General features: G+C 36.4%; 1 protein-coding gene across 2 annotated transcripts in view; it reads right to left on the minus strand.

Moving 5' to 3' along the window:
• Window positions 1–1,475: 1,475 nt before the first annotated feature.
• nlgn4xa (neuroligin 4 X-linked a) overlaps window positions 1,476–26,227 on the minus strand; it is a 107,058-nt gene continuing 82,306 nt past the window's right edge. For both annotated transcript variants that reach the window (XM_079852594.1, XM_079852593.1), the window contains 3 exons: window positions 15,095–15,280; window positions 9,013–9,802; window positions 1,476–4,015 (listed from right to left, as the gene is read on the minus strand). In XM_079852594.1, the coding sequence (XP_079708720.1) occupies window positions 3,127–4,015; window positions 9,013–9,802; window positions 15,095–15,280 (1,865 nt within the window). In that variant the 3' untranslated portion in view covers window positions 1,476–3,126. The remainder of the gene's footprint in view (window positions 4,016–9,012; window positions 9,803–15,094; window positions 15,281–26,227) is intronic.

Raw genomic sequence — 26,227 nt, forward strand, 5'->3', positions numbered from 1 at the left:
CTGCTGTGATGTCACAATCATGGTGCATTGTGGTCTATGGATCTGTCTGAAGTCTTCATGTTTAATAGTCCCGCTGTCAACATTGAGGGGTCGAGGATATGTCCAAATAAATTTGACTAAGTTGAATGCACTTCAAAATGGTGGTAGGGATTCCCCCGAGGGGAAGTGGTTAGGGAAGTTTGCGAGTGTATGTCTAAAAGTGGAGTTAATCGCAGCCTAGTAATCTTGATTAGCTTGTTCAGGTGTGTTTGATTAGCGCTGAAGCTAAACTCTGAAGGAAAGTGGTTCTTGAGTGCCAGAGTTGCCCACCCCTGCTCTAAAAGCACCTGTGATGGTTATTCCATATTGACAGGTGATGCAACTAAGACACTACTGATGTAGCACTTTTCCGTTTTCCTTTACTATGCTACACACTTAATACTCCAATATCATATTTTGCTTTCAGCCACAATACATTCAGAAATGTTAAAAGAAAATGGAAGGCTCTACCAATTCATGTCCTTCTAAATCCCTCCTTATCTCAAAATCTGAGTTGGCTGTTGAACAAAAGGAAGTGCAAATTGGAAAATGAGGATTGCTCTGGCACATGAACAGATGAACTGGCAGTAGGAAAAAATATGTGTGGACTATGGGCAGCACAGCTGATCAGTCGTTTAAAAGTCGTTGTGCATCTAGCAATGTTATTCAAAAACTATAAGACAACTTCCTGATGAAAAAAATAAGACTTGACTGAAGCTGAAGGACAGGGGACAAGAACAGCAGAGCTGTTTGTATATTCATAGAATGTTAATGAGAAATATTGTTCACATCACTTGTCAAGACGGATAGGGGGAATGGAAATTGAATAACAGGCATTCACGTTTGTTTATTTGTTCTCAGCTGTCATAGTTTGATATAGGAGCAAATGGCTAAAGAATATGATTTTGTTTCGTGTGGGATGTTTTGGTAAGACAAGATTACACAGGACCTATGTCTCATTGAAAGGCTTTACTTCTTAAATGAGAATATGATAAGAGGGAAGATAAAGAAAGCAAGGGTTAGCATGAGTGAGTTTTCTCCCCCCTACTGCTGTCTAATTGATTCGGATTTGCTTGACATTATTGTGAACTTTTCAAAGAACAGAAGTCATCAGTTTATCTTATAACAACCACAAAAAAGGAATCATTTTCAAATATTGATCATCTAAAATTAACAAGTTGTGTTCTGGGATTAAAAATAAATAAATAATAAAAATCGAAGTGCTATAGCCTTTAGAATTGTAAATATCAAGTTAACCACAAGCTGTAATTTAAAACACAAAACAGAGTAGGATATAATTTGAATGGTCTTATCAATTATAAGAAGGCAAGTATATATATATATATTTTTTTTACTAATGCTAAAATGTGTGATTATTGTGAAAGGAAACAGCTTCACATTGTTATCGTCTTCCTGGGTGCAAAGTCAAATAAATCTGAAGACACGTTTTTAGAAAATACTGTGATATTTTATTAAAAATGCGGCAGAAAAATTTTATACAGGTGGCCAGCCAGAAATATCTATCACTTAAGGCAAAAACTGCAAACAATATAAGACAAACTATTATTTAGAATCCTACATTTGACCCTTGTACTGACAGTTCAAGAACCAAGGGTTAACATGTATCATGAACTGATATAATATACAAATGTAACTTTATGAACTAATTTATTCATTTATTTTTAAATTCTTTCCTGCGCTTTCAACATCTTTGTTATAGGATGCAGAACTGAAAAATATCAGGGTTATTTTTTTATTTTTTATTTTTATTTATAGTAATCATAATTATTTTTATGTACACTCATTCACTTGTGTTTTAACCCAAAATATCACAAGCCTGGCACAATACTTTACATATTGCTAGCATTTTACGAATAGAAATATCTAACACATACTTCTTTACAAACATATCCAACTAATATAGATACCCAAATCCACTGCCTGTGTTATTTATTTATAGATATTTTTAATTATACAATGCTGGTCACATCTGTAGCTCAGGCAGTGATGATACAGAATAATAATAATAACAAAAAAATAGATTTATGCAGTAAAACAAATGCATATGGGATGTGGGTAAAAGTTGCTCGATTTACATCCACCCTCCTTCATCAAACCCCCAAATGATTTAAAAAAAAAAAAAAAAAAAACCTTACAACCAGTCTCTGAACAGCTTAAATAGGCAAATTCACCCAGCTCTGTAATGTAATTAGATGCAGTCTTTCATTTTTAACATCTGTATGGGGTCACGGTATGAGGTTATCAAATGTAAAGTAGCAGTCAAACATGCAATATTCGTCAAACATCGGGACAAAGGAACACTCAAATGACTGAAATGGATATTTAGAGGCTTTGGAATAAGAATGCTGTCCTCTCTTTTATTTCTTTTTCAGGTGTAAAGGCTGTTTAGCACAGACATGATTTCAAAAAGAAAAAGAAAAGATAATGACTGATTTATTTACACGCACCTTAACGAAAGCGTAAGCTCATTAATAGTCATATTTTGAACTAAACAACAATAAAAGCTTTTGTAATTCTTTTAATATTTGTATTTGACTCACAAGTATTTACATGTTGTCACTTTTACAAATTTTGTCATTATTACATTTCAGGCTGGGATTTTTGAGATCAGTCCACATGTTCGGTATGTGACACTCTCAGAAAATAATATTAATGTGTTCGTCTGAAATATAATTCTCGCATAATATCATTGCTCTCATTGTTGCTCTTGGTATATGACACATGTTATGGCACATACAAAGCTTTGTTAGATCCTTTGACCTCTGTCGTTTGTGTGTATATTGTCTATGCAAGCAAAAAAGTCCTTCAGAAAGAGTTCTTGTCTTTTGGTGTAAAGTCCCCTGCCTTTAACAAGCTTGGCTCCAAATAAAGTATTACTTTAGTAACATTCATTTTTTTTCGCAAGTAGGTCATTTTTGACTTTGATATATTCTGCAAGAAGGCTTCATAGGAAAATAACATCTCATCCACCATGATACGTCTCAAAGTGGAACAAAGTCAGCACAGTTTGCCATGACAAACAAAGGTCCTTAACCACCAATGCCTTAGCAGACCGCGTCTTTAGTACTGAAAAGGATCTTTCAGAAGCTATACCCTGGTGGTGGAGTGCCCATGGGGTAGGTTGGTACTGTTCTGACTACCTCCAAAAGTGTTGAAATTGTGCAGGGGCTGCATTCCGGCCAGAGAGTTAGGAATCATTGTTATGGTACTTGGCGTCATCAGCGGGATGTCATCGGGCGAACGTCGCAGAGTAAGCGTATAATCGGCCGGGCAGGTGAGACGAAGTGTATCGTGGGCCTGTAGTGAATCACACTCATGATGGTGCTCATGTTCCATCTGCTGCTGTTTCATCTGAAGTGACATCAGCTCCTCGCTCTGCAAATGTGCTATGTCATTAGTGTTAGCCACCACATTAGCCGGAGCAGAGTTCCTCTGCGGGCTGGGCCCTCGTCGATTGGATTCGTGACGACGCTTATCCTTCTTGTAGTAAAGTGCTGCAAAGGCCAGAATGTTGAGGAAGAGGAGAGATGCACCCACTGCGATGGTCACACTGAGCTCAGTAGAGTAATCTCGCTTTGTCTCGATAACCACCGCTGAGTCGTCACCCAGATCATTCCCTTTACGCTGGTCTGTAGTTTGTTTGGTGTTGGCGGGAGGAACACCAGGATGACGAGTGGTGGACGGCCATGTTTTACCTAGTCTCTTAGTGTATGGGAATGGTGTAGTATCCTGAGGAGGTATCTTAGTCGTGGTCGAGACATATTGAAAAAGTTCATTGATGTTATGAAGATGAGGTACCAGCTCTAACCAGAAAGCAACCTTAGTTGCGCGATAGTGATCTCTCACCCTTGGCTTCAGCCCAATGTGTAAGTAGAGCTGGTCTTTGGGGTTGTATTTAGACCAGGCCACTTCCTCGAAACGGTTAGGCTTTGTGTGGATGAATTTGGTGTCCTGTGGAACTGGTTGATTTGGATCTCTAAAACGAGAATTAAAAAGAAAACATCAGTATTTGCCTGACAATTTAGAAGCAAAAAGTTTTTTAAATGCAGTGTGTGCTTTAACATTGCTGTGTTATAGAGTGATTGAAATCACCTTTATTTATATGGCGCTAATTGATTGTTTCAAAGCAGCTTCACAGTAATAAACAGGAACATAACCATCAAATGCAAACTTCATCATATATGAGACAAATTCCACTGTAAAGCAGCTCTACAGAAGACAATAGTGTTGTTATTCAGCTCAAGTCAGTTCAATAACAGTGTTGATGTTGCAAAATGTGTCAATCAAATTGTCTATAAGGCAGCTAGATCTACAGAAAACAGTGGTGTCATCATCCAGCTCAATTAGATTTGAGTTTTATTCTAATTCAATAGTGCCAGTGCAATGAATCAATAATATTACTTAATATTAAGTATCTGTTAAACCCCAACTAAGCAAGCCAAAAAGGACATCTCATCTGGCCAAATGTTGATCCTCTAATAAATGTTCATGAATAAATAAATAAATATATGATCATATTAAAATGTTTCATGACATTGACATGTTCTAGGTTATGATGCCTCTCCATCATTATGTTCATTCAGTTTCATAACAAACTGAATTCTGCTCAATACAATTTCATAACTGACACACTTGAACTAAAAAATACAGCATTGGTCTGTATTTGAACAGACATTACTGGTATAGCTTTCCCAGCTACAAAAAAGAACATACCTAGAAAAGTTTTACCCGGAAAGCCAATTTACCACTCCTACACATTATTCAGTCTGGGAGTAGCAGACAACCTAGCCGGGCATAAAAGGTTTCTAAATATGGAGATGAGGTGGTAAAAAATGAGCCAGCGTTTCTCTCTGAGTGCATTAGCACTGTCAAGGATTGTTTCTGAAGCAATAGCTTCACTTATCCACAGATTTTGCTCAACATTTGTTTGTTTATAAAATTGGCCTCAGTAGTCATCTTTTGTCATTGGGCTTTTTACATAGCTTTGCAGAGCACAAATATTTTAACAACAATTTGGTATGACAGAAAGAAAAATAAGTTGACTTTGCAGTGGTTTTAAAGGTATTGAGAAACATGGTTTTGAATGCATGAACTTAAACTTATGAGGGGAAATTTACCTTTATACTATAATTTGCTTCAATATGAATGTGGAGACAATAGAAATAATAAATACAAAATTAGCAAGAAACATGTAGCACAAGCAGGGGATTTTAGAAACTATACAACCCCATATGTGGCCATTTATGCCCTCCCGAATGTGGTCATACCCTGGACATGGTGCCCCTGAACACATGCCCAAATGCGCATATGGTTAATCCAACCATGGCAGGCCAGGCAGCGAGGTGGAACGCACGTCTGACAGAGCAGTGTGGTGTCCCATAGAGAACAGTGCCACTCTGGGTGAATATGGCGACTCCAGCAGTATTATTTTTTTTTTTTTTTACTATTTAGTATTTTTATTATTTGTACTATTTAGTTAGTACATTCAAAGAAAAGAGTCAGGCCATATTCACACAGCAGCGTAATTCAGTTGTCAGTCATGTATTTGAGTCCTTAATACAGTTACGTTCATACACAGTTCAGTTATTTACAGGAGTGTAACACCCGTAAATTTTCAGGACTTACAACCACATTCTCAAAAAAAAAACAGCGTAGTGTGAACAGACGCGACTCGACGACTAGTTGTCTGTTAGTTCATTCAGTTTAATTCTTAATATAATTAAGAATTATGTTCACATAACTTTTCTATTAAGTGCAATGAGTAATGCTTAAGTGAAATGAACTCATTTGACTATGATAATTTATGATCATAGAGCTTTGTCATGATGTAGGCTAGTGAACTGTCATTTCATTACATTTCATGAGTTCACACTTACAAATAAGTCAGATAGAATAAATGCGTATTTGGCGTGCTGTCCGAGGAGAGGGCTCCGGGCTCGGTATTTGGCCCGAACCCAGAGTACTCCCCCCGTATTCCTGACTGTGAAAGAACAAGCCAAGAGTGAGGAGTCAGGGTGGTGGAGGGATGCTGAAAACTGTCAAGGAAGTTAGGTGAGTTGACAGAGTGAATATATATATGCTTCCTCTCATGCTGATAGGGTAGACATGGTAATTGTTTGATGAGTTGATTGATTGAATGATTGATTGCTTGATTATTTGAACGTGCTCCTCCCGAACTTTGTTAATAAAACATCATTTAAAGGTGTTGAAAAATATGCATGAGATATTAAATATTATATATATAATATTATATATTGTTATTATTTTGATTATTTATTTATTTATTTCAGCCACTATGACAGCCACTATTTTAACAGCTGAAAGGTTGGGAACATAATTGTATAATTTGAAAACAGAGACTTACTTTTTTCATTCAGCCCATATTTTTATTTATTTTTATTTTTTTATGTTGGAACAGCTTAAAACTGTTCTGAATGGACATGTGGTCAACCAACAGTTCTGATATTTAGTACATTACTGTGATGCTTCATTGTTTGTATCACTCCATTTGTCTGTGTTTGCAGCATTCCAAACAAGCTGTCAGTCTGTGTTGCTTGGCGACATCAAAAACTTTTACATACTGCATGGCCTCGTGCATCACAGCCAAGCTGATATTCAATAAAACAGCGCTGCTCATATTATTTAATTATTGCCTGCAGTATACAGTCTTCACAGGCTTATATTCAAATTGTTCACATTCTAGCCAATATGATACTTCCTTTTGAATACAAAAAACATTTCCATGGTTAAATCCACTGTATCCTTAGACAGCATGAGGGAATGTTATGCTTTATTTTCAGTGAGTATACTTGTAATGCCTGATATCCATATTGATTTTCACTTTCATTAACAGATTTGACTCTCCCAGCCAGAATTTGGCAAACGGCGTGATTCCACAATGCATAAATATTTACTTAAAGATACACTTAATGGTGTGTGCAAAATATAACTGGGAATAGTCATTTTTCCACATTTTATTTTATGCTTCTTGGAACTAATATCTGTGTAGGGCCATTATCATCATTTGTAATGTAATGCACAATATTGACAATATTTCATTGCTTGTAAAGCTAACTGCTGTGTTAACCAGTAACAATAAACAACTGAATTGCACAAGCATTCAGTCTGGAAGTGGCAAATAAAGAGTCATTTACATCACCTCTTATATCGTATTACTCCTCTAAAACACTCAGTGGAAGTATTCTGCCTCCAGTGAGAGACAGACCTCTTCTGAGGTTTCACTGTCAATGATGCGCTATTATTTCAACCCAAATGCTTGGTTGAGGGTAAGTCTTTGGGTTATTTTTTTTTTCCATTGTTGGGTATGTTTTGTGTTACCCAGCCGTTGGGTAAGTGGCTGGGTCATTCTCACTGACAGTTGGAACAATACACTCCTCCAACACCCTCCGACAAAACAAGCCAGCGGCGGAGTTACTAGAACACAGCTGTTGAGTTACAGAGCTTTTTGTATCTTCTTCAGGAGAGAGCAGTTCTCTGTGCCGAAAAATTTGTGCATGTCCTCTGTGAAATAAAGGTTTGTATACATATTATTTAATCTATAAAAAAGGTGAAAATAGCCCTTGGTTGTGTTTGCTCATGTTTGATTGAGCCATGGGATGCAAAACAACCTAAATTGGGTTTCTTTCAACTAACATTTTAGTTTTTTCCTTCTTTCAAGGAAAGGTTCATCCCAAAATTAAAATTATGTCATTAGAATGTACCCTCAGGTTGTTTAAAAAATGTATGACTTTTATGTTCTTCAGAATAAAGAAATAGGCCTATACCAAATTAATTTTTTTTTTTTTTTTTTTTGTGGACATAAACAGTTGTGAACTTTTTTCAAAATATTTGCTTTTGTGTTCCTCAGAAAAAAAAGTCTGTTGTTGGTGTAATAAAATGTATGTGTACAATATATACAACACATCAAATCCACAAAGCCAGCATTGCAAAAAGATGTGTCCACTTGACATCCCGAGTACCAGTGCATGTTCATTTTCCTCATTAATGACCCATGTTGCTCTCTCCAGTCTGAGCATCAGAGCTTGACAGTCATTGCAACAAAGGAAGGTTTACAAATGAGACATTACGTTCTGCACATTTTCCTCGACGGTATTTATTCACCCTGTTTTTTTGGAAACACTCAGAGAGGCTGATATCATCAACACTGGAGTGTTTACCAGAGTCTGGAGTGACTCTCTTGCAAAGCGAGCATTCTCCAAGTGCTGCTGAAATTGCTTTCGTTTTTCCTCCTCTGTTTTAAAGTACTCGCGCTGAGAGAAACACTTAGCCAGCGAAGGAAGAGCAGCCTGACGTGAGGTACTGATGAGCCTGCCAATCTATCTCCTGACACATAGGTATCAGCTGGAGTGGTGCCAAACAGCAGAGGCTGTTCTGCCTATAAACTGTGAATGGAGCCCTGAAAGTGTGAGTAGGCCCCAGTCACTTATATCTGGAGGAGGTTTGGGATGAATTGGGCTTGCACTGAGTACAGTGATGCTGTAGGGAACGAAAGCAGATAAAGTACCCCATAACTCATGGCTACTTAAGAGCTGGTCTGATAGCATAAAAAAAAAAAAAAAAAAATGATATGAGTGACAATGTTGAGTCTTTAAATTGTGATATGCAAGGAGACCGCAAAGGCCTCTGAAGATTGTGATCTGTGGCTATGGCAATTAACAACAACAATTCTTTACAATAAGAATCTTAAGATATCTTAATGGACATTTAAACAGAGTTATAATGCTAAGGAAAAGCAGAAAAAAAACAAAAACATTTTCAATATATGTACGAGTTCATATTTTTCTTCTTATGAAGAAAAAAGAAAAAGAAAAATGTGTATAATGTTACTGACCTTAATAACAAATGAAAAAGATTACAAATAATTTTTCTGCAAACTTTTGATTGGAGCCTTAGTTCAGCTATGCAGTGTATATGTTTAATTAACAGAACAGAAAAATAAAGGCTTTAACTTACCCCGTTTTAGCGAAATTCGTCCAATAAGTCATTACCACCGCTGAAAGCATGACATCGTTTTTGGAAAAATTGCAGTTAAAGAGATCAGTGGGGCCAATCATAGGAATTCCAAACACATAAGGCACCTCGTCTCCATGTGCTGAATCAGACCAGCTAGGTTTCATTTCACTCTGACAATGGTGGTAGAATGCATAAAAGTACGTTGGAGATCCGTACTGAGCATGAAGGTCTGCCGTAGCTACCGCTGGTGCCACCCATTGGTGATCGGTGAAGAGTGCAACCAGAGTCTTTCGTCTGGTCTCCGGATTCTCTTTGTCAGCCCAGTCGGTATACATGAACTTGATGGTTTCTCGGAGCGTATCCTTGCCCTCCGGATAACCATAGAGGTGGTCCACAAAATCAGACACAGCAAAGTCAAAATCGTTTGCAGAGACACCATCCTCACTGTCCACGATGCCATCCACAAATTTAAAACCCTCACCCTGGTTGACGCCAAGCATGATGTCATAGTTGAGGAACTCTCCCTGCTCCATCAGAATTTGGGGGTCATCGGGGATGACGTCACCATCGATAACTGGACCAAAAGCAATGTGGTACTTGGCCTGTGTAATGTACTGTTCGATCAGCTCCTTGTAGTTTTTGTTCTGTAGACATTCCACCAGATCTATAGTATCTAGCATGTTGCAGCCCACCTTCTCAGCTAGAATGCGGGTGTATTTGGCTGGCTGGTAGTTGACGGCCCAGCTTGATAGAGCAGTCCCACTCTGGATAATGGCTTTCTGAAACAAATCTGAAAATAAAAATAAACAGAAAGAAACAGCAATTAATATAAAAAAATTAAAAAAAACAATTTGCCCAAAAATTTGAATTACTTGACGTGCGAGAAACAAGTGAGGTTTGTTTCTTATGTGTCACACAAGCACGATTATGCTTCCATATGAGATGTGCTTTATGCATGTGCATTGATCAATGTTTTATGCAAATAAAAGCCTAAATTAAATCTGATAATGAATCAATCATGTCTTTTTAGAAGACTTGGATTAAACTACTTGATTCATATGGATTACTTTTACAATGTCTTTTAATCAATTTTTATAAGCATAGTTTTGGGTGAAAGGACTTTTAAAGGAAGGAACATAAATCTATCAGGTGTAATTAAAAATATCTTCATTTGTATTTTAAAGGTGAATGAAAGTTTCATGGGTTTGAAATGACATGAGAGTGAGCAAATGACACATTTTTCATTTTTAACTATTCAAAGTGAGAACTGAAGGAAAACAATGATCACAACAATAGTAAAATTGAAAAAAACAAATATCAAGGTGTTTGTTTATTTCATATTTTATAATACAATGTCTCATTGGAGACTTCAGTTGGAAATGAAAGAGCATGTAGAAAATAATGCTTTGTAATGAGGCCTGGGATTTTTGTCCCGTCTTATTGTTATGGGTAAGTAATATCAGTCAGACGCCAACTAATATGCATGTGTCTTGTAGCTGTACCTTTGTCAGCTCAGCCAGGCGTGGCCATAACACGTTGACACAGATTGTGTCCTAGAAAATAGCAATACCTCAGGGCACGGACCTCACTAGGCTGAACCAAGGCTTCTGACGCACTGACACTGAGAGAAAAATAGCCTTCACTCAAGTTTATAATGTCAAAAATATGAAAATATATCAAGAGAAAAAAGTCAGTACTGTCTAGAGCTTTTTAAAATATTGGGCATTAAAAATATTAATATCAATGCCCAGACAGTGGGGTTTAGCAGACCCTTCCCATAAAGCAAAGACTTATAATATGTTTTAAACTGTAAAAGTAAGTCCAAATCAAGCCCAGGTCTATCATGGGTTTGTCATGCACATTGAGATGTACATGTGGAATCTTAACATAATGGCAAGAATAAAAATAGGAAATATCTGCATTTTCTTTTTGTTTTAAAATAAGCTTTTTGTAGATCAGAAAATGGTTTGATATCCTGAGGAATGTATGTTTAATTTTCTTCTTCGTCTTCTTATAAGTAGTATCAAGCATAAAATTAAAGTTGGTTACATTTACTTATTGCATATTGCAAGATGCATTGCAAAAAATGCTAATGGATGAACATCTATGTCATATGGCAAACATAAAAAAGCTCAAGGCATTTTCTTATGGTATACCATTATACTCTTTAGAGTGCCTGACATGTATCTGAAGACAAAGGGCTCAGATGAACAGCAGGAGTAACAAGTGAAAATAAATGCCTTTGCTTATTTCACAATTTACATCATGTAATTCATTCATAAATCATGGCCGACCTTTTAGACCGGAACACCAGGAGAGAACTGTACATCTTGTCCTGTTATTTTGATCAAATATGGCACTTCCTTATTTGGTGTTGTGTTAGTGCAAGAGTAACTGTAGCCAGAGGTCATTTGATCCATTACTAGATTTCGTCTGCTATCTAGCCAGGCTGGACATTGAATGTAAAATCTATTTTTATAGTGGAACAATTGAGTTTCAGATGAATGCCTTGTAGGGGTTGATGTTACAATGAAAATGGCATGCAGCCAGGCACATTGGGACAGAAGATTCTACCTCAAAGAAAGAGAGAAACAAATCGAAACACTTTACAAAAAGGTCTCATTAGTTAACGTTAAGGATTGCATTAACTAAAAATGAGTAATACATCTGTTACAGAATTATTATTTGTTGTTAATGTTAGTTAATAAAAATTCAATTGTTCATTGTCAGTTCATGTTAGCTCATGTACATTAATATGAACAGATATTACATTTTATTTTATAATGTATTAGTAAATGTTAAAATTAACATTAACTAAGATTACCAAATGCTTTATAAGTGTTTTTCATTGTTAGTTCATATCACCTAATATAGTTAACTAATGTTAACAGATGGAACCTTTTACCAAAAGATAATTGCAATTTAGGATATTTTCATAACTTTTTGTTTGTTCGTTTTTTTGTTTGTTTTTATTTTCAAAGCATGGATTAAAAGGGTTAAAGTGTTTTTTTTTTTTTTTTGGGTTTGGTTTTCTTTAACAAGGCAACATGCATAAATGGACTAAAACAGGAGTGTCCAAACTCGGTCCTGGAGACCAACTGTCCTGCAGAGTTTAGCTCCATCTTGCCTCAACACACCTGCCTGGAACTTTCTGGAATGCCTATCAAGACCTCAATTAGCTGGTTCAGGTGTGTTTAATTAGGGTTGGAGCTAAACATTCCAGGGCTGAATCCAAAATTCCCCCCTAATACCTCCATTAATATTCCCTACTTTAGTCCACTAATACAGTTCACTTGAAGGAGTGAATAAAAAAGAGTGAGCGAATTCGGACAGCCGTTGAAAGTACATCAGCTGTACACCTGTTATTGTGGTGCAACACCAATGGCTTTCCCCACAAATTATGCCAGTTTGGACACCCTTGGACTAAAATGTATTAATGCAAGTCACAAGTGAGTTAATGGCTCTCTCATTGGTCATAAGTGCTCTGTTTATGTTTGGGGGTTTCTCTCATAGTGGGACAACAATTCGTTGTTTTTTTTTTTTTGTTTTTTTCTAAAAATCATTACTTATATGTATTAATGAGTCTGGACAAAAATTACAGCAATGTTTCAATGCACCTATTAGCAGAAGAGCAATTAGATGGTATTTTCAGATAAATATGTGCATATTGATTGATTTGCAATGACGTCCTAGTGCACATATTTTACCTCATCTTTGCTCCAGTTTATCTGATTCGTTCTTGCTAGCGAAACAAACAAACAGTGTTGTATGTAATACAGTAAAGTTCATGCATAAAGAAATTGGTTCTTTCATCTGCTGAGTCAGACTGCTATCTCACCAAATGTGAACCGCTCCAAAATTTGTCTTCAGCCGGACTGAGATCACCTGAAGAATTGTTTGATCCAGATCTGAATTTGATTGTCATCTTAAATGAACAAAACTATGAGAGAAAACGCATCATGTTCCGAAACAAATGCTCAAAACGATCCACGTGTGATATTAGTCTTAATATCTCTTATTAAATGGCTCTCTGAAATGCTTTATTCTGATTGATCAGCCATGACATTCCAGGATCTGTTATTCCCCGATTGTGACCATCGTCAATATACGCTGTATAATGACCACTTGTCCCGGTATTTGAGGCCAGCTCTTCTTTCATGTTTCTCTTATCATACCATAGACTCACTATCTCTCTTTTCATTCAGCTGATGCCATCATGTGCCTCAGTTAATGACAGTATTTACTGTAAATGAAACTGTATTTTGTAGTGTCCGTCTTGTTTTCAGTACGATTATGTGCACTGTAATGGATTATGAGGTAATAAACAGGTACAATTTTAAACTGGCTTCACAGGGAAAATCCAGGAAACTGGGTCAGAACCATTACACTGGAAACCAAAGAGAGCACTCAGACATGCTGTGTGACACTTACAAGACTTCGCAATGAATGAGTGAATACACAGGGCTTACAGGCAGTTAACAAGGGTATTGACACACAGGTGAAAGTCCGGACAATGGATTTTGGGAAATTCAGTCCATGATGAAATAACAAAAACAGAGGGAGTGCCCTCTGGTGGCTATCATAGGCACTCAGGCTGGCAGGTGTGACAACAAGAAAATAGGTAACACTTTACAATAAGGTTTAATTTGTTAGAAGATCAAGATCAAATGTTGTATTCGTTAACATTAGTTAATGCACTGTGAATTAACATGAACTTTTTTTTATTTACTAACATTAAAAATGTTAATAAATGCTGTAAGAATATATTGCTCATTGTTAGTTTATGTTAGTTAATGCATTAACTAATGTTAACAAATGAGACCTCATGTTAAAGTGTTACCAGGAAATATGTATTTATTTGTGATAACAACGGGCTAGATGTTGTCACGGCGGTGTGTAGACAGACTGAAGAAGCAGGCAGATGATGAAGTATAAACGCAAACTTTAATAATAATCCACAGATAATCCACATACGGGACAAGAAAACACATCCTACCATTAACGTGACCAGAAATAGAATGAGCGTGAGGGTACATTTTAGGGGCTGTTTGCACGACACTGTTTCAAATAAAAACTTAAAACTTTGTATGCGTTTTGGCCGTTAATTTACATGACAACAGTCTTTTGGGTGCCTGAAAACGCAAGTTTTTGAAAACGGTCTCCATGTAAACAACAAAGAACGCAAATCTGTGGAAACGATGACGTCATGCACATGCATATAACGTGTTTAGCCTATAGTGTTTCATCGCCATCTAATGGTCTGGCAGCAGAACACAGGGTTTTTAGACGTTTTCGCGGATTCGTCTTAATGGGGATCATTTTGACAATGATGTCGTCTATCTATACGCAGAAAACTCTCCGTTTTAAGCATATCGTTGTCATGTAAACGCACCCTCAAATAGGAATTCAAACAAGATTATTAATTCAACACGGTGAACGTGATTTCACCAAGTACCACATGTTCCTGGATCAACATCTTTGTTGATCCTGGAACAACTTTCCAATCACCCAATCAGATTTGAGGAACACGTTTACAGTTTATGTCAAGTTTAGGCTTAAAACCAGGGTGAGGTGCTTCAACATCAGTGTTATTCACCTATCATTTCCCTCTGATTTTAGGGAAAAGTTTGGGTAGGGTTAGGTTTAGGGGTTAGGATAGGGTTAGGACTAAATTTTGGGGCAGGAATGTTATTCCAGGATCAACAAAATATGTTGACATGTCTTACTTGGCAAAATCACGGTGACCAATTGAACACAGCTGAAGTAAACAAACTCATAATGACCGAAACCATAGCAACCAGAAAGTGCGGGAATATAAACAAAGGAAAACAGGAACTGAAGAAATACTAACTGAACAAAGTCCATGAACTAACCTAAACTGAACATAATGGTGACACATGTACATTATCCCATCAATTCTGACGTTATATCTCACAATGTGACTTCATTATTATTTTATCTCACAATTACCCATTTTATTGTTTTGCTCCAGGTCAGAAATGGGTTTGATGGTTTGATAACAAAATGGTTTAATAACATTGTACTATGTCTAATTGTCAGTTTATTACAAAATGCTTTTTACCTTCTGAATAGTGTGACAGGGTCAGCAAGCTTACACAGGATGCCCCAGCTCCTGATCCAAATATAGTCACCCTTTTTGGGTCGCCTTTGAAAGCCTGGATATTCTCTTTGATCCACCTGAGTGCTTGGATCTGGTCCAATAGCCCATAATTCCCTTTGGCTGCCTGGTCACCTGTACTCAGGAACCCTAGTGAGACAACAAACATACAAAATAACAATTATTTATTTTCAGAAAAAAAAAAAAAAAAAACAGCAGAAAAAGCTTTTAAATGTTTTACGTTCAATTAATGCATTGTATATTTTCATCCATTATTTAAATAAAAAAAATTGTTTTTCCCCTCTCCTTTTTTTTTTTCCTTTTATTTCTCAGGGTTCTGTAGGCCATTTGATTAAAACTTGTTTTCATTCTAATTGTCTTTCACTTGGCACCTTCCCTCCCACTCAGAAACACATGTACACACAAGAATCACCACACTTGACATCTGAATAGGCCAAGCACAGAATTCTAAAAAGAGACCCTTAATGGCATGCCATGGTTACTTCATGTTAAGGGCACTAATGGGTGCCCTCGAAATTGTCTCATTATTTACCTCTGGACCCAATCTGTCCCACTACCCTTTCACTAAAGTCATCATTGTGAAGAAAGAATCAAAAAGACACCACTTTGGGTGCAAGAGACATGCTGTTAAGGAACAGAGGGTATAGTTCAAGGTTGCATTTTAGACTCTAATAGGGTTATTTGACTGCCTTTATGGAAAATGCTGAGGTTACTTCCATGTTAATTGATACAATTTATCTGCTCATTCAAAGTTGAATGTGGAGGTGCCTATATTTACATTGGGTTAAGGGTAATTCACTCAAATGACTTACAGTACAGGCTTGATGCCATTTTTGCGGAAATCTCTGTGTGGATGAAAGCAAGATTCTAATCAAAATTGGCATTTGGATTGCTAAAGGAGGGCAGTCCCTTCTAATTAAATGGTGATTTGTCTTTAGGCTTTGTTTGACAAAATCACTCCTTATTTGAAGAGACACGACATCAAAGTGACAACATACAGCAACAGATATTTCCTCAAAGACGTTTAAATAAACCAAATTGCTCCGATCAGCTTACAGTATGCATGACAACCTCTTTTAACAGGCTTGTCAATGTGTACAAAATCACAAACAGGTTGACAAATTAGCTGACTGTCTTAAACCCATTAGCAAGACCCAGAAAAGCCTCAATGGTCTCAATTCTGTTCCTTTGCCCGGTCTTGGATCTCCGATCCTGGCCTTTGGCAAAGGCACTTTCCTCGCAGACCCGCTTAGGGGCTGGTCCCAGACAGCTCTGGACAAATAGGATGAGAAGCATAGGAAGCAAAACTAGCCACTGTAGCTTTTTGATAGAGGGACAGATCCAGTTGGTCATGCCTACACAGAAGGGGCTTGATGTGGTAGAGGGATTACAAAGCCCTGAACAGTGTGGGTACTGTAGCTCAACTGGATAACCCAAGGCAATGGTCACATACATAATGTCAAAATGACAGTGAGAAAAGAATAAATAAAAAAATCAGAAGAATTAATCTTACTGTACACCTTTATAGAAATAGTCTGGTAAGAATTGGAAAACACAGTATGTCAGTGTGCAGATTATAAAGAATCTTTCCTCAATACAATCATCATGATCCTACAGCTAGCCCTCATTCAGTTTCATGATTCCAGTGAATTTGCCAACAAAATGGAATGATGCTGGCAATATGATGAGGCACACCTGGTGCACACTGCACCTTGTCCACTATTGTGTCTCTCCTAATTTCAACCAGATTTCACAACAGTCTATTCATGTGTTACTCAAGACCACCTCTAAGCCTGAGTCTTTGAACAGACATCATAATGCCTGGATAAGTAAGGACGCTATCACTAGACTGAATGCATACTGAAAAGGACCACAAAGGAGATAGTGAGATACATCATGAAAATTGTATTTTCTTTGAACATCTGAAATGAAGTTTGATGAACTAAGGGATACAGTTATTTTAACAAATCAAAATGTTCTACCTAGCATAAAAATGAAATTTATTTTGTATATATAAAAAAGGAAAAATTAAAAGGTTGGAAGCCTTTGTTAATTAAAAAAAATAGTTTAGGGTTCAATTCTCACTATTAACTAGCTATTAACTATGACCTTTGTGTCAATAAACTCCTAATTACTGATTATAAGGTAGTTGATAAGTTTAGGTACTGGGTAGGATTAAGGGATGTATAATGTGGTCATGCAGAATAAAGCATTAATATGTGCTTTATAAGCACTAATATGTAGTCAATATCCTAGTAATATGCATGCTAATGAGCAACTTTAAATATAGTGAAATATAAATGGCAAGAATTGCACCCTAAACTAAAGTGTTACCGTATACAACATTAATTCCATAATGACTATATATAAATCAATCAATTCTATTTATTTTTCAATTGATTTGTGGTATCTGTCAGGAGTTAGTAAGCAGCAATAAAGCTACGGGACAGGAGTAGTGAACTTCATTCATCTAGTTTACTCGTAACTTCTGTTCTCCATATGTTAAGTCATTACACAACAGTTCAGACTTCCTTTCAAAACAGTAGTCCACAACACAATTCACTTATAAACCCGCCATAATTGTTTTAATCTAAAGTATTAATAGGCCTAGTATTTGTATTAATGACAGCAGATTAAAGATTTCATTTTTTTTTTTTTTTACATTAAAATATATCTGTCTTCTAATTTAAATTGTAATAAACTTATTATCTAAAACACAGTTAATTGTGACTAGATTAAAGTGTGACCCTGTATACTAAAATATACAGTATATTTTCCCCAATAGTTCTTACACAGTAATAGGACAGAACATAATGTCACTTTGTCTATTAATGTGATTAAAGAAGGAATTTACTAAGGAAACAGAGAGAAAAATGAATCATGGTGGTGATTAATTGATTTCAAAAAGGATGTTCAAGTCTTCATTTTATTTGTGAGGAAACATTTTAAAATTACATTTGTAGTGAACTGAGAAATAAAACAGTATGTCACAGCATGGTGCGCAATAATAAGAGCCGTGATTCAAGGCATTCAATGGAAAACTGCAATAAAAATGCTGACAATAAGAATGGGACAGTCGACTGGCATGTCAATTCTGCACTTTTGTGTTGATCTCCAAAAATGTTTTCATTGAACTTGTATCTTCTGCAATGTGTTTTGCTGCAGACATCACAGACATAAGAAAGTCAGGAGCTTTTCAAAGGGCCAGAAATACTGAATATTACATAAAGGTCAACAAGCGCAACATGCACCTGTTCATTGAAGGAGCCCTACTGGCAGTCCCTGACTTGGTGCCCTACGTGAGATAAAACCAGGTTGGGGAAAGGAAAATAACATAATAATTAATGATGACTTAGTAGTTAATATATATATATATATCAGTGGCCGTGCACTTCACACCTAGGTCTGCAGTGGTGTCCTACCTAAATGAATAACTTTTAATAGTGTAGCAGCGCACAGACTCTCTATGTTGTGAAATTGCTGTTTTTATTTTGCACCGGCAGTTAGAGGGGTTAATGCGGTGAGTTGGTGTAACACATGCTGGGGTAAGTTGTAACAATACACAAAAGAAGTAAAAATGGATGCCATACCATATGATATTGTTCAAAAACAGATTTATTGAAATAAATGTCTTTGTCTCTCAATAACAGACTATGTCTGTTTGACTTGCATGTGTGTGTGTGTGTGTGTGTGTGTGTGTGTGTGTGTGTGTTTAAATTTGTCTACTAGAAAAAAACATACTTAACAGTACACTTAATAATAACACTAGGCTACTACAATGTACCTAATTAAATAACATCTTTGTACATCTTAAGGTCTAACAACAACAACAACAACAACAAAAAACCTGTCTGTGTGTGTAAATTAATCTACTAAACAAACGTACTTAATGGTATGCTTAAAAAAACACTACTACAATGTACCAGATTAAAGTGGTGGTATAATGCCCTTTTCACAAGATGTAAAATAAGTCTCCGATGTTCCCAGAGTGTATATGTGAAGTTTTAGCTCAAAATACCCCACAGATATTTTTATATAGCATGTTAAAATTGTCACTTTTTGAGGTTGAGCAAAAACGCACCATTTTTGTGTCTGTCCCTTTAAATGCAAATGAGCTGCTGCTCATAGCACAGAAGGCGTAGCTTCAATAGCTTGCACTCAAACAGACATGCACTGAACATTTCTAAAACTTTTAGCCTTTTATGTTCAAACTGGCGTCAGACAATGATGGAGAGACTCAAGAAGAAGTGACAACATGTAGAATCCAACAGGGCATTTCTGAATGGTTAGTTGATGAATTTATGTAGCTTATGTGGTTATTTTCTAGTCATTGATTAGCATATTCTGTCTTGATAATCTATAAATCGCATTCCCGGGGGTGGGTTTATGCAAATTTTAGGGTTAGTGATGTCACTAACCTGGGAGGAATGTCATATAGTCCCTACCAGCCGTTTGTTGTAGTCCTAAAAAAGCAATTTCTTTAAAAGAGAATATCTCCCTTTGCTTTGAACTTTGAGCATTGTAACTTTGCAGATCTTGTTTATGCTCAAACAGCAACATGGCACAATAAATAAAGTTAGAAAAGTGAAATCATAATCAACAAAAGAACATCTTTGTACATCTTTAAGTCTAACAAAAAATAACGTCAATGTGCGTGTGTGTCTATGTGTGAATATTCTTAATCAGAGTCACAGTTCTGACAGATGAATGATGCTGGTAATCCTAGTATATATATATATATATATATATATATATATATATATATATATATATATATATATATATATATATATACACACAGTATATATTATTAGGAACACCTGTTCAATTTCTCATTAATGCAATTATCTAATCAACCAATCACATGGCAGTTGCTTCAATGCATTTAGGGGTGTGGTCCTGGTCAAGACAATCTCCTGAACTCCAAACTGAATGTCAGAATGGGAAAGAAAGGTGATTTAAGCAATTTTGAGCGTGGCATGGTTGATGGTGCCAGACGGGCCGGTCTGAGTAATTCACAATCTGCTCAGTTACTGGGATTTTCACGCACAACCATTTCTAGGGTTTACAAAGAATGGTGTTAAAAGGGAAAAACATCCAGTATACGGCAGTCCTGTGGGCGAAAATGCCCAGAGGTCAGAGGAGAATGGGCCGACTGATTCAAGCTGATAGAAGAGCAACTTTGACTGAAATAACCACTCGTTACAACCGAGGTATGCAGCAAAGCATTTGTGAAGCCACAACACGCACAACCTTGAGGCGGATGGGCAACAACAGCAGAAGACCCCACCGGGTACCACTCATCTCCACTACAAATAGGAAAAAGAGGCTACAATTTGCACGAGCTCACCAAAATTGGACAGTTGAAGACTGGAAAAATGTTGCCTGGTCTGATGAGTCTCGATTTCTGTTGAGACATTCAGATGGTAGAGTCAGAATTTGGCGTAAACAGAATGAGAACATGGATCCATCATGCCTTGTTACCACTGTGCAGGCTGGTGGTGGTGGTGTAATGGTGTGGGGGATGTTTTCTTGGCACACTTTAGGCCCCTTAGTGCCAATTGGGCATCGTTTAAATGCCACGGCCTACCTGAGCATTGTTTCTGACCATGCCCATCCCTTTATGACCACCTCTGATGGCTACTTCCAGCAGGATAATGCACCGTGTCACAAAGCTCGAATCAATTCAAATTGGTTTCTTGAACATGACAATGAGTTCACTGTACTAAAATGGCCCCCACAGTCACCAGATCTCAACCCAATAGAGCATCTTTGGGATGTGGTGGAACGGGAGCTTCGTGCCCTGGATGTGCATCCCACAAATCTCCATCAACTGCAGGATGCTATCCTATCAATATGGGCCAACATTTCTAAAGAATGCTTTCAGCACCTTGTTGAATCAATGCCACGTAGAATTAAGGCAGTTCTGAAGGCGAAAGGGGGTCAAATACAGTATTAGTATGGTGTTCCTAATAATCCTTTAGGTGAGTGTATATATATATATATATATATACAGTAGAGAGAGAGAGAGAGAGAGAGAGAGAGAGAGAGAGAGAGAGAGAGAGAGAGAGAGAGAGAGCTAGAGAGAGAGATGTATAGAGCTCATTCTAAAGCTTAATGTGACATTATTTTCTTTCTTTTATTTTTCCCCTTTACAAAGTATTACATTAATACTTGGCCACATGTTCTGGACAGTTTTGTATTAGTGTTTGGATAGACACTACGTAACATTCAACAAGGATTGATGCAGTTCCCGGTATATTGTTCAAAGTAAGACCCTCACTAATCCTTTGCTGTATTAAATGGTGAAGCCAGTGAGAACTGCACGCTGAAATGTAGGTCACCTCTCCAAATACTATGGAGAGATCAGAAGGCTGAGCGACAGTAATAAAAAGATCTTGCCAGACTCACAGCAAGCTGCTGTCGCTAAAACACTTCCAAATGTATTCCAAACACACCTCAGCAGGACGTATGGAAGGAAAGGAAGCTCACGCTGATGTCACCACTGCGATGTAAGCAGAACAATTATACACTATAACAACAATTCCCAAATATGTCTGCAATGACAGTTATGACTTATAGGGGGGCAGTAAAGTAAACAGGAAACCTAAGAGCATGAGAACGTAGTTACTTGATAAGAGTAGTAAAAAAAAAAAAAAAAAAAAAAAAAAAAAAATCTTAGGATAGAAGTGCTTGTTTATTTGGTAGAATACAAAGCAGACATTAAAGAGATAGTCCACCCCAAAATTAAAATTCTGTCATCATTTATTCACCCTCATGTCGTTCCAAACCTGTGCATGCATTCATTTTGCTGCATAACGCAAAAGAAGATATTTTGAAGAATGTTGGTAACAGTTTCAGTTCCTATTGACTTCCATTCTTATTTTTTTATTTTTTTGTCCATACAATTGAAGTCAATGGGACCCAAAATTGTTTTGTTAACATTCTTCAAAATATAATATTTTACATTCTACAGAAGATCATCTCCTTGTTCCATGAAAGAGTGAAGATCATATAGGATTGAAGTAAATTATGACAGAATTTTATTTTTTTGGATGAATGATTCCTAATACACCAAAGCAGAGCCGATCAGCCCTATACGCACACAACGCAAGTTATGTCAAAGCGATCAAACTTTACAACATCGATGAGAAAATTAAGCGAAAATTTCCTTCTGGTCAAGAAAGAGAGGTATAAAAATACAATAAGAGTGGATTGTGGGAACAGCAATAAGATAGACTTGTGTTCTCTCCTCTCCAAGTTTGATGTCAGCAAAGAACAGTACATTTAAGTAGATGTGCATCTCTCTCTAGTCTGTCTGTCTGTCTAACCCAGCTGGGCATTGTCTTGCTTGCTAATGCCGGCCACTTCCAGGGCTGTGTTCTGTGACTTTGTGCCTGACAAAAAAAAAAAAAAAGTGAGAGTGAAATACAACTATTTATTACATTTGATAAATGACAAAGTGCAACGGTATTTGTTTATAAACTGCAGCTCGGAAAAGATAACCGCGCATTGCGCGTTAACATGCATTCATATGCGCGTGCACAAAATAAAACGTGCACTTTCCAGCAGAAACATCTGTGGGGACCAATACAAGATGGTACTCCTTATTATAGGTGCACATACTTTTAAAACAAGACAATGATAATCTAGTCTCCAAGTCAGTTTAGTTACAACTCTGCAATAAAGCAAGATGGAAAGCAATGTATAGACACTGACTATTGATTTATAGGCTATATTACATTTAAAATGTTGATTGGCTGGACATACTGGTCAATATGGATGCACATCCCTCAGTAAATAATAACCATCAAGTATAAAGTATTGCTTTTATCATTTAAAGCACAGTGGCATGCTATGGCAAGCCATTTTAGCTTTTATTCATTCACAGGATGCATTTTTGATCTCAATAATTAAATTTGTAATATTTAAAATGTGAATTCTTGATATTAAGAATGTACTTTTTCTAGAAACAATGTCTATTTCTGATATCAGGAATTACATTTTCATTAGTACTAGTTAAAGGAGGGAGGATTGTAGTGGGGGCACTGGGCTGTCAGGTGTGACTGTGTGGCAATGGCAAATGGTTTACATGGCTCATGGGTCAGGTAGGAGGGCCCCTTAACATAATTTTGCTTAGGGCCCCAGGAAGGTCAGGATCGGCTCTGCACCAAAGTTAACAAAGGATTAAACTATTGTGTGAAAAATAAACAACAACAGCTTTGGCTCAAGCAATCAGCCAAAACTAAAACCTCAGGAATTTATTGTAACACAGTCACATCATCTTTTATGTACCTTTTATACTGGCCTGTAAGAGGATGGAGGATATAAGCAACCATAAACTATACAGATAAAACTCAGGGGAGGAGGAGGAGAAAGGATAAGAATAGTAGTAATCTCGAGGCTGAATCAAAAGTTACACATTCTATGTGAATGTATTGGATAATATTTGTTTTCTGTTATAGGATGTTACTGCCATACTTGGAAACAAAAGGGACTGTACATAATCTCTATTTATTTATTTATTTTTAATAAATATTTATTTCTGTACACATACAGGTATATCGAAAACCAGCTATTGCTTTTGTCCTTTAGATTTTTAATGACTTTGGGAGCTAAAACATGAATCGAAAACACCTTGTAGCTAAATCTTAAAAACCTGACAGCTCAGAACTTTGTACACATTTATTGAAAAGTTTCTGCAATATGTAATAGCTCTGTTTACTTCGTGGCTTGCCAATGACCTGTGACATTTATGACTATGAGTTTCATAAACATAGCTTTAATCAAGACACAATCATGCTAGAACTTGAATGCTTTCTATCTTAACTACATCATATTCAAGAGAATAACTGTGAGAAAAATAATGTATATTGATTTCATTTCTCTGTGATGACACCCTCTAACATAATGACTGAATAATAACAGCCACAATCATCAAAACTTGTCTTTAATGTCAAATCCTCATTTTGTCTTCAATACGTACATTCAGCAGCAGTCATTAACTAATGTTTTTTAATCAAAATATGCAAAAGAGGGGAGAGAATGGAAGGATAAAGGAAAAGAAAGCCTGTATTCTGACAGGCTGATGGTAATAGTGTCTAATTGTGCTCACTGTCAGGAATCCCTTTGGCTCTCAGATGAAATGTTAATTTTCTAAGAAGGAGAAGTGAAAGGAGCGTTCTGGGTTAGCTCAATTGAGGTCAGGTCACGCACATACACAATAGCAAGAAGTTTATTCAAGGATTTATTGGTTACTGTCTTTGTTTCAGAATGACATATGAAGAGCGGTAATAAAGTCTGGTACAGGATATCTAAGGTGCAGGTGCCGGTTATAATGATCACTATTAGGGCTGATGGAACATTAACCTCGGTCCATCAACTTCTATCAGTACATTCACACTAGACCTCAATCTCCAATTGAGATTATATTTATTGGGATAATTATTGCAAAAAGTGTTCTCAGTGAAATAAGAGAGAATAACCAATGCTTGTTTGACTATACTGTGGAACACAAAAGATGAATAAAAAATATATATATTTGGATACTTTTTTCAGTGTGATGAAAGTGAATGTAGTTATTTTGTTTATGGGAGAAGTAGTTATGACTGTTTTGTGAATGAATAGTGCTTTTGAGTCAGAGGAATCAATGAATCAGTTGATCCAGTTCACAAAAACGGTCTGACTAATTAGTTCACAAAATGGAATGTTACGGTTCTCAAGTTCAATTCACTGACTCAATGATACGGTCACAGTGATTACAAACCCAGATTCTGAGTGAATAAAGACTTAAAGGAATAGTTAATCAAAAATGAAAATTCTCTCTTCATTTATTCACACTTCCATTCAGAACCAGTTTTTTTTTTTTTTTTTTTTTTTCTGTATAATATAAAATATATTTTTACTCATTTTGAACAAATAACTAATCTAAATAACTAAATAATGACAGAATATTCATTTTGGGGTGAATAATCCCTTTAACTCTTTCCCTGCCTGATTTTTATTTATTTATTTATTATTATTTTTTATAAGTTGCCAGCCAGCGCCAGCATTTTTGGTCATTTTCAAAAGACTTTCTTGGCGCCCAGAATATTTTGTTGTATGAATGTCTGAACAAGCAATATGTCAAAAGAATGAACAGAATGTCTGCTTTTAAAACATTTTAAATGTGGGTAATTTCATTAAAAAAGCTATATTTCGAACAAAATCACTTTTTTTTTTTTTTGTCATATAGACTACATGGGATTCAGAACGATGATCAAGGAAGGGGGAAGAGTGGAATGTCATGCAAAGCTATTGTATGGCTTCAGAAGACTTTATTAAACTTTTATGGTACTTTTGTGTGTTTTTTTACTCTTGAAAGTTCCAGTCCCGATTTAGTGTAATCGCATGTACAATAACAACACCCAGCACTTTACCCAAATGTATCATTTTGTGTTAAGGTCCTTGCACACTGAGTCCGGAATTTTTAGCCGAAATGTTCGCACATTAAAAAATAAATACGACCTCATGTTGTGTTAATCACCTTTTCACACTGCCTCCAAAACTTTCGTCAGTCATAAAACAATAAAGCACTTTGAGAGGTGTTTTGACATTTCAGAGCCACCGAATAACGAATATGAAAAAACGCATATGAAAATTTGTGCAAGTACATTTAGAAAGAAATCCCACCACATGACTATGAATGATTGTATTATTTCCTTTGTTCTTTTTGTTGCTGAACTACACCTATAATTGGAAAAAAGATAGTTGGAAAACTATTAAAGGGGTGGTTGATTATGATTTCACTTTTAACTTTAGTTAGTGTGTAATGTTGCTGTTTGAGCATTAACAACATCTGAAAAGTTACAATGCTCAAAGTTCAAAGCAAAAAAGAGATATTTGCTTTTAAATAAATCACTTTTTAAGGGCTACAACAAACGGCTGGTAGGGACTATACGACATTCTTCCCGGGTTAGTGACATCACTAACCCGAAAATTTACATAAACCCACCCCCAGGAACGCGATTTATAGATTATCAAGACAGAATATGCTAATCAATGACTAGAAGATAACTAAACATAAGCTACACAAAT

This window comes from Squalius cephalus (assembly GCF_949319135.1).
Source record: "Squalius cephalus genome assembly, chromosome: 2".
In the NCBI taxonomy this organism is placed as follows: Eukaryota; Metazoa; Chordata; class Actinopteri; order Cypriniformes; family Leuciscidae; genus Squalius; species Squalius cephalus.